At 32.7% G+C, this 14,483-nt stretch overlaps 1 protein-coding gene across 1 annotated transcript; it reads left to right on the plus strand.

Annotated features, from left to right (window-relative positions):
- Window positions 1–316: 316 nt before the first annotated feature.
- LOC133194473 (uncharacterized) lies at window positions 317–1,617 on the plus strand. The gene is made up of 2 exons (XM_061330425.1): window positions 317–436; window positions 760–1,617. The coding sequence occupies exons 1-2, from the start codon at window positions 317–319 to the stop codon at window positions 1,615–1,617; spliced, it is 978 nt and encodes a 325-aa protein (XP_061186409.1).
- Window positions 1,618–14,483: the final 12,866 nt, after the last annotated feature.

The raw sequence follows: 14,483 nt of genomic DNA on the forward strand, positions 1-14,483 counted from the left end.
GATTGGTTTAACTTAGAACGTTGTTCAAGTTTATTTGAGGGGTTAAAGCTGTAAAACAATTATATATATATATATATATATATATATATATATATATATATATATATATATATATATATATATATATATATATATATATATATATATATATATATGTGTGTGTGTGTGTGTGTGTGTGTGTGTGTGTGTGTGTGTGTGTGTTCGTGTGTGTGTGTGTGAGGGTGTGTGTGTGTGTGTGTGAGGGTGTGTGTTTTAAACTGCTGTTTTTATAAGGTAAGTTTGGGTTGTTGAAATTTTCTTTGTCGTGTTTTCGGAAATGGCGTCCGATAATGAGGACTTGCTGTATCTTAGAGACAGTGATACTGAGAGATTTTCAGATATTGAAGAATTATTTGGTAACAAAGTTGCCACTAGAAGTTCGGCTTCTAATGTCACAGTCTGTAATACAGATGACAAGAAACCTACTAGGGGGTGAAGCGTAAAACGCAGACCCCAGGTTCATTAGATAAAACACGTGCAAAAACAAAGAAATCTAAGAAACAGATAAGCACAGATTCAAACCCTCAAATAGTTCACGACATTAATTTCAATGCTTTGAAAACTCAGTTGGGGATTGATAAAATAGTTGAGTCTATTTCCCTATCGACAAGTCAAATGGCCGAAAATAGGGCGCGCAGTTCTTGTCATAATAATGTTACGGCGTCTATGGAACACAATGTCAGATATAACAAACAAATTCCGTCTTGCACTGTAACATAGGCAGATTTATACAATAAAAGTAGCAAACCTGTAAAACAGTTTGTGTGTGTTGCAGATTATGATCAAAATAGTGTAGATTACAATGGTTATGACGGGCCAAATGAGTTTGATTTTTATCTGAGTTATTTAGACAACCCAGAGCCCTCACCTTCAATCTCAGGTATCAATCCTAACGATGCTTTCAAAGATGTTTTTGACAATAAAGGTTTGCAAATAACAATAGATAATGATCTTAAAGAGGACAATGATTTGTGGGATATTCCTCAATTAAATTCTGCAGAAAAAACAGGTCCTAAAGTTAATGATGGGTTGGCAAAAGCTATAAATGCAGCAATATCTGTTAAGTCCAACAAGGAAGCTATGACTGAGTTAGAAAAACAATATGCACGTCCAGAAAATGGCAATCTCAAAGTTCCTCGTGTTAATAAAGAGATCTGGTATGTTATGGAGAAAAATGCCCATGCAGTTGATTTAAACTTAGAGATAATTCAGAAATCTATTGCAACAGGTTTGATTCCTCTTGTTCAGATGGCAGAATCTTTGATCAGTAAACAAGATACAGAATCAGTTAAAAGCAAAAAGATGCTTGGTGACCCCATTAGTATGCTAGCAAACAGTTTTTATAATTTATCTACGAAACGCAGAAATGAAATCAAATCATGTCTGACTCCAAGGTATAAGAAAATTGTTTCAGCTGAAATGCCAGTTACTGATCAACTTTTTGGTGACAGTTGTATGTCAAAATTGAAAGAAATGGGGGACATAAATAAACACACTATTGGTATAAAATCCGCATTCTGGGATTCAAAACCCAAAAAATGCTTGCCGTTTACAAAAAACTACAGCAATCAAAACTAGTCCAGCCCAATGCAAAGATACAACAATGCGTACAGAGGCAGACGCAGGTCAAGATTCATGACCATGAACAGTTCTCAGAGGGGACAAGGTCAGAAACAGTACATGAGCACAACAAAAAAGTATTACAGGTAAAGATAAGGAAACTTAATTATGAATACTGGAAAAATTTTACAGATGATCAATGGATTTTAGATATAATTCACGCTGGATATAAATTGAGTTTATGGAGATTCCTTTACAAACATCAATGCCAAAACAAATTAAATTTAATAAGGAAGAAGACATCGTATAGAAAAAAGGTGCTATTGAGGAAGTTTTTGATGTAGGAGATGCTTATTTTCTAATATTTTTCTAGTACCAAAAAAGGATGGAAGTTTACGACCAATTATCAATCTGAGGATTCTTAATGAATACATTGAGTATCATCATTTTAAGCAAGAAAATTTGTCTTATGCTTTAGAATTGATCAAAAAAAGATGATTTTTTGACTTCCATTGATCTAAAAGATGCATATTTTAGCATAAGTATCCATTCAGATTACAAAAAGTTTTTGACATTCGAATGGAAAGGAAAATTTTATAGATTTGTAGTACTATCATTTGGATTATCATCATGTCCACGGATATTTACAAAGGTTCTTAAACCCATATATGCTGTATTCAGAGAGAATGGAATTAGATGCTGTTGTTACATTGATGATTCCCTGATTATGAATCGAAATTATTCTCATTGCTTAAACCAAACAAATTTGGTGACTTCAGAGTTACATAATCTTGGGTTTACTGTGAATACCAAGAAATCAGTTACTATTCCAACACAAAGAATTGTTTTCTTTGGAATTATAATTGATACCGTTGAATATAAAATTTATTTAACAGAGGAAAAGATACAAAAATTTTAAATTGCTGTAAAGATATAAGATCAATAAAACATTGTAAAATTCGCAAATTTTCATCCTTGATTGGATTGTTAATAGATGCTTGTAATGCTTTTATGCACGGTCCCTTGCATTACAGAAATTTAGAAAGGGATAAAGATAAGTACATAAAATTGAATAATGACAATTATGATTCTTATATGGTTTGTTCTGACATTAGTCTTAACGAAATAGATTGGTGGTTTATAAATTTTAGGGGTCTGAATGGTAAACCAATTAAACCCAATCCTGTTGATTTTTGGGTTGAAACAGATGCATCATTAAAAGGATGGGACTTCCGGTTGACAAATGGTGGGGTGAGTGGTGTTTTTGAGCTCCTGGGATATTTCCGGTTGTATTTGCTTTTCACACGTTTGTCTGGCCTATATGTGCAGTGTCCAATTATCAATTGTATTTGTGTTAGAAATTTAGAGTGATAAGCAGGAAGCAGCAAAACTCTGGGCTAAATATATTATCCTAATAATTTGACTACTACCCGTCAAGCACGATCTTAATGGCGGACAAGGAGTTCACCTTTAGCGACCCTAAAATGGAAGTGGACAAAAGCCCATCTAGTAATCATAATCACGCTTCCCTGGATGAATTAAAAATACGATTTGAAGGAAAAGATCTTGCGGAATGCTTCGCTATCATGTCCATGGACATTAAGGGTGTTCGAGGAGAAATCCAGGATGTAAAGCGACGAGTCAGCGATCTGGAAACTGCATGTGAAAATCTAAATCAGGACATTTCAGACATCCATCAAACATCTTTTCCTGAGGTGAAAGAGGCACTTAAGGGTGAGCGAATCGAGCGACTTAAACTTGAAATATGGGACAGAAAATGGAATATGGTCTTCCGCGGTATTGATGGGTCAAATGACGAGCGGCCGAGAGAAACGGAAAAGAAGGTGAGACAATTCTTGAATAAAGTTTTAAAGTTTGAGGAGCCGTTTGCTAATGGAGTGCTTTTTCAAGCTGTCCATCGCTTGCCGGGTGGGCCAGAAGGAAAAAGAAACACAATTGTAAGATTTAACAGCCTTATTGAACATGACGAGGTACTTGAAGGGGCCAAAAAATTAAAGAGTGGATCAGGATATGGGGTATCGCCGGACCTCCCTCGTGAAATAAGCGACCTCAGGGCAAAACTCTTAAAGGAAAGATTCGCAATGCCGCCAGAGGTTAGAAGTAAGACAAAAGTTATATATATCAAAGAATTCCCCTTTGTGATGCTAAAAACATAGATTGTCCGGTTCAGTGACTCCGATACCCATGTTTACCAGATGTGTATGCACTCAGTTACGTGGAGAAATCTGACCTACATTTTCATTGATAAATATCACTGCTATTTTTAAGAATGACGATTGAGTTGTAATCACCAATGAAAACAGTTAACTTATGAGTTAAACATTCTATGCTCATATTATCGTTTTGTTAAGTATAAGAGTGTGAAATATGTAAATTTAATGTATGTCTTTTTTTTTAATATCCTAGGGCTTCAAAAAGCGGAAGTTTCTTTTTTGGATGGGAGGGTGTTTATATCAGAATGCGGGAGGGTTTTACACTATGAAAACTGTCTACATGTATATACAAACAACCATCAAACTGACTGCAGAAATAACTAACAATCTCTTCATCTTCTTCTTCTTGTTATTACATGAATGATTTAATTATTGGTTGCCAAAATTGTCGGGGACTTGCTTCAAATAACATTAAACGTATAGATATTTTTAATAGATGTCGAGATAAATTTGATATTACTTTCTTGATAGATACACATAGCACGACAGAAACACAAATCATCTGGAAAACTGAATGGGGATTTAAAGGGGTGTTTAGTTCAAACAGTAGCAGCAGCAGAGGAGTTGCAATTTTATTTAAAAACTTCTTTGAATTTGAAATATGTAAAGAAATTATTGACACAAATGGGAATTTCATTATTTTAGATTTAAAATGTTTCAATAAAAAATTAACCTTAGTTGCTTTATACGGTCCGAATGAGGATAATCCAAACTTTTATTCTTCAATTCACCGCAAGATAGAAGCAATTGGGAATGACTCTATTATAATCGGGGGAGATTTTAATGTACCGTTAGACTATCAGAAAGATACTAGCAACTTCAAACATCAAAACAATCCTAACGCCAGAGAACGTATTTTAGAAATGATACCAGATTTAGATCTGATTGATATATGGAGGGAAAATAACCCTGATATATCTAGATTTACATGGCATGGCCCGAAGAGCAAGCAGGCTAGATTAGATTACTTTTTAATCTCCGCTGATCTTCAACCTTGTACGATGAAATCCGACATCGGGTATGCGTACAAGTCTGATCACACGAGGAAGAGGCAGCTGGAAATTTAATAATAGTTTACTAAATGATCAGAGCTATGTCCAAATTGTTAAAGAATGCATTTCAGAAACTATTTCTCAATATGATACAAATAATACATGTAGGTGTACAATTAGTGATCAATTACTTTGGGAAACTTTAAAATTAATGATAAGAGGCAAAACCATATCATATACCTCATTTAAGAAACGCAGTAGAGATAAGACAGAGGTAGGGCTTGAGAAAAAATTACAAAGTCTGTATGAAAAGCCCCTTTCAGAGGTAATAAAATTAGAAACCGTTAAAACAGAAAATGAGTTAAAGCAAACAAGAGAAGACAAAGTGAAAGGTATTGTTATCAGGGCAAAGGAAAAATGGAATGTAAAAGGGGAGAAAAAGTACCAAATATTTCTGTAACCTGGAGAAACGAAATTATACAGAAAAAATCATCCCCAAAATTATAATTGATGACTTTGAAATCACACAACTTTCGGAAATTTTAAAGGCTCGGGAATTTTTTTATAAAGAGTTGTATACTGCCGGTGATCACATAATAACAAAAGAACATGATGAAAATTTTTTTGACAATAAAAATGAGCATATTGAAAAGCTTAGTACAGAAGATGAAAAAAATGAACTAGAAGGACTAATCACAAAAGAGGAACTTCTTTTTGCATTACAAAATGCAAAAAACGGAAAATCACCGGGACTTGATGGTTTTACATATGAATTCTATAAATTCTTCTGGAAAGATATATATAAGTATTTACTTAACTCTATAAACTATGCGTATTCTATAGATTCCCTGTCGGTTTCACAAAGACAGGGAGTGATATCCTGCCTTCCTAAAAGTGGCAAATCAAAACTGTATTTAAAGAATTGGCGACCGATATCTCTTCTTAATGTGGATTATAAGTTAACTTCTGCATGCATTACAAACAGGGTTAAAAAATACATTTCAAAACTTGTAAGTTAAACACAGGCGGGTTTCATTAAAAACAGGTATATCAGAGAATGCACTCGTCTTATTTATGATCTGATTCAAAAAACAGAAGAAGAAAATATTCCTGGCATACTTTTATTATTAGATTTTGAAAACACTTTTGATACCGTCAATTGGATCTTTATTTTTAAAACTTTAGACTTTTTCAACTTTGGGAGATCAATAATTAAATGGTTCAAACTACTCTATCACGATATATCTAGCTGTGTGCTTAACAATGGTCATTTTTCGTCTTTTTTTACAATAGGAAGGGGTGTAAGACAGGGGGACGCTCTTTCGCCTTATCTATTTATTCTAGTGGTAGAGCTCCTCAGCGCCTCCTTAAAAAACAATCCGGATATTAAGGGAATTAATATTAATGATTCAGAATATCTAGTCAGCCAATATGCAGACGATACCTCTCTAGCGCTCGCAGACGATGAAAAATCCCTTAATTTAGCATTAAAATGTATGAACTCCTTTGCTGCTTGCTCTGGACTAAAACCCAATTTTGAAAAAAACACAGACTTTATGGATTGGTGCAAAAAGGGGCTGTGGTCAAGAGATTAACACAAAAGAAAACATACTGTGGAACCATGTTGGTAAATTTAAACTCTTAGGTATAACTTTTGAACTAAACAAACCTGATATTACTTACAGTAATTATGAGGAAAAGTTACAAGCGGTCAAAAAGCTTATTCATGATTGGTCTTTTAGAAACCTTACACTTATTGGAAAAGTCACAGTGCTCAAAACATTGGTTTTACCAATTCTTGTTCAACTTTTTACAGTTCTCCCGGACCCACCTGCAGATTTTTTAAAGAAACTTCAAAATATGTTTTTTGAATTCATATGGGAAGGCAAACCAGACAAGATCAAACGTACAGTTCTATATAATTCAACAGAAAACGGAGGGCTTAAGGTTCCTCATCTAGCATCCTTCTGTCAAACCTTGAAAATATCATGGGTCAAGAAAGTACTTGACTCTTCAATCAATTCCCCATGGAAACTCTTGCTCTCGGACACGACACAAAAATTCGGAAATGAAAAAATGTGGTATTTCAGATACGAAGGTTTAGAAACCATTTCAAACAAATTTAATCCATTCTGGAAAAGTGTATTAATAGCTTGGGGAAAGGTTGGTCAAAACTCTACCACAGCCCCTTGTGAAATTTTAAGTCAACCACTATGGCTTAATAATGATATCAAAGTAGGGAAAAAATACGTATTTAAACGAAAATGGATAGCCAATGGTATTTTTTTTATTAATGACTTAATCACGGAAAATGGCGATTTCATGAATTTCATCCAATTTAAAAATACATACAATTTAAACATAAATTTCGTTAAATATAACGGACTATTATCAGCAATCCCTAAATATTGGAAGCAAACGATTAAACATTGCCAAAAATTGAATGAAATTAAAAGCGAAAATATTTTGAAACTTCAAAAAAATATGAAAGTTACAAAACACTTTTATAAAAAGTTGGTTGAAAAGATAACAGAGTCCCCCTCAATGGCTTTAAAGAAATGGGAGGAAAAACTTTCAATACATATTAATGAAAATAAATGGAAAGACTCTTTTTCTTTACCCTATTTAATAACAAAGGACACAAAGCTCCGATGCTTTCAGTTTACGCTTTTACATCAAATAATTTTTACAAATAGCAAACTTATGAAGTGCAAATTAGCTGAAACAGCACTTTGCTCTTTTTGCCATGATACTAAAGAAACAATTATTCATCTATGGTGCTTGTGTCCATATTCCGTTACTTTATGGTCTAATTTAAGAGATAAACTTCGAAATACATGTGGTTTAATTATTAAATTTACTGCTGAAGAAATCATATTTGGATATAAAAGTTCTAGTGAAACTGAATTCAGAACTTTGAACATAATTATTCTGGTTGCAAAGCAATATATAATGAATTGTAAATGGAAAAATATAACACCGTCTTTTTATGCTTATTTGGAAGTACCTAGATATTATAGAACTATAGAGCTTTTTTCCTCCTTTTCTCTCTCTCATAAGAAAGCAGACATGATAAAGCAAAGTTGGGATTTTTTGAAAACATTTCTCAGTCAGTGAAGGTTTAAATGTTAAAAAAAAAATGCTGTCTATTTTTCAAAATTGTTCAAATGGATCTCTTTTATCTATCATATAGAATATTTGTTTATATGCCATTCTATTGTAGTTTTGTAATGTTTGTATAAACATGCATGTTATGACGGAAATAAAAATATGAATGACAAAAAAAAGGATGAGGTGCAAAATTTCAAGATAAAATGACAGGAGGCAGATGGACATGTGAAGAAGCAAAATTCCATATTAATGTTTTGGAACTTCTTGCAATATTTTTTGCATTAAAATCTTTTTAAAAGAAGTTTTATACAAAACATATCCGTTTCAAAACTGATAATACAACAGTTGTTTCATATATTAATGCAATGGGTGGTATGCAATCTAAGCAACTCGACAAATTAACAGTTGAAGTGTGGAACTGGTGTTTTGAAAGAAATTTAATAATTTCTGCACAATATATTCCAGGCATTGAAAATGTTTATGCCGATTCATTATCTAGAACATTTTCAGATTCAACTGAATGGATGCTAAAATCAGAAATATTTGAAAGAATTTGTGATCAGTTTTTTAACCCAGATATAGATTTATTTGCTTCAAGGTTAAATAAACAATTGAATGTATTTGTATCATGGAATTTTGATCCAGAAGCTTATCACGTTGATGCTTTCACAATGTCATGGTCCTTTTTTCGTCCTTATATTTTTCCACCTTTCAAATTGATTGGTAGAATTATGAATAAAATTTTAGATGACTGTGTCAAAGAAGCCATTATCATAATTCCATTGTGGGAAACACAAGTATGGTTTCCGATAGTAATGTCTGCTCTTGTTTCTATTCCAATCAGGGTACCCCGGCACAAGGACTTATTGACAATGACACATACAGGCAAGGTGCATCCCCTTCGGAAAATGAAATTAATCGCTTGCATTGTATCAGGCGAGCACTCCAGAATTCAGGACTTTCAAACTTGGATGCGCAAATCATTACAGCATCTTTACGGGGAGCAACAAACAAACAATATCAGTGCTGTTGGAAAAGATTGATATTTTGGTGTTATAAACGGGGTATTAATCCCTATAAACCGTCTGAAGTGAATGTTATAGCATATCTGACATCTTTAATGAAGTTAAAACTTTCCTATTCTGTAATAAATACTCAGAAATATATGTTAGTAAATACCTTGCCTTTTTTCGGTATTCAATGGACAAAAACCTCATTATTGATACCAAAACTAAATTAATGAAAGGTTATTTTAATATTAACCCATCCAGACCAAAAGTAAAACTTACTTGGGATGTTTCAAAAGTTTCAAGATTTTTGCGCACTTTAATGCCTCTAAGTAAGGTTAGTTTACGTATGTTGACTCTTAGGTTAATAGCCCTTACTGAACTCACTACAGCTTCTACAGCACAAACTTTATTGGCTTTAGATTTACAAAATATGGAAATGTTTAGTGATAAAGTTGTTTTTATTATCAAAAAATTGCAAAAAACTTGTAAACCAGGTAGTCCTCACATAAAGTGACATTGTTTTAATATTCTGACAAAAGCATTTGTGTTTATTCTACAATGAAAGAGTACTTGAAGAGGACAAAAGACTACAGAAAATCTTCAAATTTATTTATTTCGTATAAAACCTTTTTTCCCGTGACAACTTGTACTTTAGCTAGATTGCTCAGGACAGTTTTGGAACTCTTCGGCATTGAGAACTTTACAGCGCATTCTTTTCGCGGAGCGTCTGCTTCTGCCGCCTATCTCTCAGGAGTATCTATGAAGGACTTGTTAGAGACAGCAAACTGGACATCTTCAAAGACGTTTTTCAAGTTTTATTTTAAAGAACTTAATGTGGATGATTCGAGGAATTGACAATTTGCAACTGCAATATTAAATAGATAAATTTAATTTTGTCGGAATAATGAGCTTTGGTGTGAGATGGAGGATATTATAATTTGTTGATTCAATGCTTATACATCCTAAATGGTGATTTTGATTATTGTATTGTATATGTAAGATGATTTCTTTGTCTTTATTAAATTTGAAAAGATGATTCTCTCTTTATTTCCAAAGTCTTTTGTATATTAAAATGAGAAGGCTGAGAATTTGAAACAATAGTTTTATACAACAGTATTTCAATACCATTGCTGGTAGTCAACCAGAGTTAATCGTGAAATTCAACATTGTTGAATTTGACATTGTTGGTTATAAATTGAATTTGGTCAAATTGATACAAGAGTATGACTTTAATATTTAATTTCAATAGAATTTAATGAGCTTAATATTATGAAATCGATTTTTAAAAAATTCAACAATGATAAATGATTTTACTAAAATATATTTATAATACAGATTGCAATGAGATCTTGATGTTTGTGATCAACACTTTAAACATGCTATATGATACCCTTTGCAGAGCTGAAAGGCGATATGTAATAGAATGAGCCCTCCTCCAAGCATCCTTAAGGATGTAAAGGATGAGGGCCATTCTATGTAATGAGCCTGAGGCTCAAAAAGGGTATCGTGTACCCATCCCATAATACATTCCCACCCAAGTTATCTGTGGAGTTGTCACAAACATTTCGTTAAAAAATGGTTTGGCACGTGGAGTTGTGCCTTATACTACGGGTACTCAGGTAATACATACGTCATAAAAGTATTTTTAACTTCTTTAGAAATGAGGTTCGCTTCGCTGGCTCGAAGGAAAATGCTATATGATACCCTTTTTGAGCCTCAGGCTCATTAAATAGAATGGCCCTCATCCTTTACATCCTAAAGGATGCTTGGAGGAGGGCTCATTATACTCACAATCCTCAAGGTATAGAGACCCCTGCGAGATGATATTCATGACTTAAAGGACTTTTATGAGTTGTTCATAATTGGTAATGAATGCTCATAAAAGATTCATAACAGCTTCATAAAAGTAGTTCATGAATTTAATTCATGAACACATTCATACTGAAAAAAATTTATACTTCATGAACAATGATGAACCTTCATGAAATTCGAAAAAATCTTCAACATTACACAGCAACACAAGTTTCATGATTATTCATGATTATTCATGACTCAATACAATTTAAACTTTATGATTCAAATTTATTGATATTGAATTTTTAAAGTACAATTTTAATTAACTGAGTGTTCTCCATTGGTAATTGCTTAACATTACATTTATTACAATACTGTTCAATGTTGAAATGGAAAGACTAAATAGACTGTAGAAAAGCTTGCTGGAGCTTTTTTTTTAACATTATAGACTATCAGTTACATAAATTTAAGTCTTAAAATGCAAAATATGTATACAATTGTGGTACATACATAACATGAATTGTATTTTCTCATGTCCATTTAAGAAATACATGAATCATCAAATTGAATGTTTTCAAGTAATGATAACCATCACTCACAGTCCAGTATGTTAAAAAAAATACTATTTGATCCCTAAAACTTATAATTTATTATCTAAAAAAAGCCTCCATGCCTATTGCAACTTTTTTGTTCATGGGCATAAATGATTCTAAAATTTACAACAAATATATTTAATTTTTTATAAGGTAACATCTTAAAGTAGAAAATAAAAACTGTGAGGTTAATAAACATGTTGCTGATCATCTGAAAAGATATCATATTAGTCTTGTCTATGATGTCAGTTTCAAATTGTGTGCTTGCATGAGAAGATCCAGAACAACTTGGTTCCATAAGAATCATACTCCTGTCAATTCTCCTTCACTGATAAACATAGCTGATTCTTGCCGCTGATTCTTCTGTCTTTTGGAATATTTCAGTTCTATAGTTGTTTCTTTGTTAAACCTGTAATAATTGTACGCTCTTAATGAAAGTTATATTTTAAATGAATAGCCATTGACAAAAACAAACAAACAAACAAACAAACAAAACATTCAGCAACTATCTACATAGTTTCAGACGTCTAGTATGCCTGTGATGACTTAAGTTTCAATTTATATGAATAATTTTGATGTATAAATAGAAACACAATCGTTTTCCCTGAATTCAATAAGCTAGATAATTAAAAAAATATTAAGTTTAAATACTATATAAAAATATTTCCACATAATATCGGTACTTTTTGCCTACTAAGTAATCTGTGAGGACACGGATTGTGTCAAACTCTGTCAACTAACAACACTATATATAATTTTAAATCGTATTTTATCTCCCTCTTGTTTCATTCTTGAGAAAAAAGCAAATGCCTTGCCAATTTCATTTTGAAATTCGAACAAAATATGGCCATAAAAATATAATTAATTTAAGAACATTTGAAACAACAACCTTGTAGGTTGTGCACACGATATCCATTCCCCCGATTTTAACATCACTGAACATGTATAAAACAAATGAAAACTTACTCAATGACACGTTGTGAGCTGATGAATGCAGGCGGAACAGTGCTGATCTTTCTGTGGATGTTGTTTGCATGGTGTGCATTTAAAATATAACCTCCAATGCAGTGTATATTGTAAATTCTGAAGTTTACAAACTTCTATCGCTCACCGAAAAAGGCCGCCATCTTTCAAGCGGGTGGCGAGGCAATTCGTATCAATAATTTTTCACACCCTTTTTATTCAAAGATTTTTTTAAAGTTTGTAGAAACGTTGGCATTCCTTTCGATGAATATAATAGTTAACACTCCATTAAAAAAAATGTTGACAGAATCTAGATCTATCGACAATCTTCTGACAATGCAATGCGCATCTTCCTTCCTTTCAATCTATTGAAAACTAGATGAAATCCCGCGCAAGCGCGGGGAATTGAATCTATACTACTACCGACAGAAAATATTTTGTAGTTTCTACTGACAGCCTACAGGCTTTAACAGGAAGAAATACTTTGTTCAAAATCTCGCTTGAAGTAAATGGACGTCTCCACGCCCCCCCCCCCCCTTTGTAAAAACTTGAAAATTAGCAATTTCATTAATTGACGTTTATTGTGAAACCTGTTATACTATGTTATGGATATTGTACTTCAGATGCTCTTATTTCATTTCCGTCAAGTATAAAAGCACTGAATCTGCGCATTTTACTGGTAAATTGATTTGGGGGGAAGGGGGGGGGGTCAAAATTCACAGGTACTTGGGTCTTGATTTATAAATATGTTTATACCTTACTGATATGTAAATAATGTACTATACTTTTTTACATATCAATAAGGTACGTATATATTTGTAAAGCAAGACTCAAGTACCTGTGTAAAATTAGCTTTTAACGCCCTATAAATAGGCTGAGTATTTGATACAAAAGACTGTTTTCAAAAAAAAAAAAAAATGAAATGTATTGATTAAAGCACAAAATTTTACATCTTTAATTGTTTTTGAACAATACCTTATTCATTAATTTTCTCTTTACATGCAAGCAAGTTTATTACGAAGTACAAATTGTACTTCGGGTTCGTTGCCACGTCGCTCTCAGTAAGGAATATATACAAATTTTACCGATAAATTTATTAGGAAAACCTACTACATACATGTATATATATGTAATGGTCTTTTGATATATAAATACATTCACAACTTATAGTGTTATCAATGATTTACCATTATTTCAATGACCATTCACACAAAAGCTTTTTTCAGCGAAAAGCGCCTCGGTTTTTTTTTTTAACATCTGGCTCGATGCTATATGATGTTCTAGAAGCTTCCGTCAATATTAAGATCGACGAATGACGAAAATAATTTGCATATTTCCCTTTTTAATCGGTTATCACAACTTATTTCTTTTATATCATTTAAATCAAGTTTTGATTGAATAATTCAGTGATGACGTTTAATGAAATAAATAAACGATTGCTTGCTGTCAGTTTCATTAAAAATTGTCAGTAACTTAGATCCGCCAACCGGAAACGCCACCGTACTCATTTTTTTGCTATTTCATGGCTGTTTATAGAAAATAAAAGTAGGCTTTTAATTTAATGTACGATTCTTACTCTGCAAGTGAAATCTAAATATAGTTTACGGACATCATCTTGTATCTAGTGTATTGTTAGAGGAGTAAGTAAGAACTCTGGTGCACCCTTTTCGGAGTTTATTTGCAAAATGTATTAATTTATAAGTATAGATTTGGCGTTCACGTTACTGCTTAACTAATCAGTAATGTCAATGGCTTAATCCATACCTTGAACAAGTTTGCAACTAAAAAGTACTGTTAAAACATATGTGACTGATCCATGTGAACTTTTGTCATGCATTATATTTTATAGCTGACAAACAGAATTTTGCTGTTGATTCTGTTTAAAGGGTATGAACCTAACATATCTGGAAAGAATTTGAGAAATGCTTTAATTCCTAGTCCATAAACAATAGTTTTGTATTTTCCTAAAATTATTCTTGTAACAGCTTAATTGACTGAAGCTGTAGCTATTTGGTGAAATTTCTATGGGCTGGATTGAGAATGTTTCTGCCCCTGAATCTTGTATACCTGAACCTTTGAAGAAATACAGATGCTCCCGACTCTGGTACATTCTAGTGTCATGATGGACTCAAATGCAGCACTCCTTGCATAGTATGTTCTTCTAATGAAAACCCTATCCCTACAGAA

The sequence above is a fragment of the Saccostrea echinata genome, unplaced genomic scaffold (assembly GCF_033153115.1).
Source record: "Saccostrea echinata isolate AGI-Se365-2 ecotype Australia unplaced genomic scaffold, CSIRO_AGI_Sech_v1 ptg000029l, whole genome shotgun sequence".
NCBI lineage: Eukaryota > Metazoa > Mollusca > Bivalvia > Ostreida > Ostreidae > Saccostrea > Saccostrea echinata.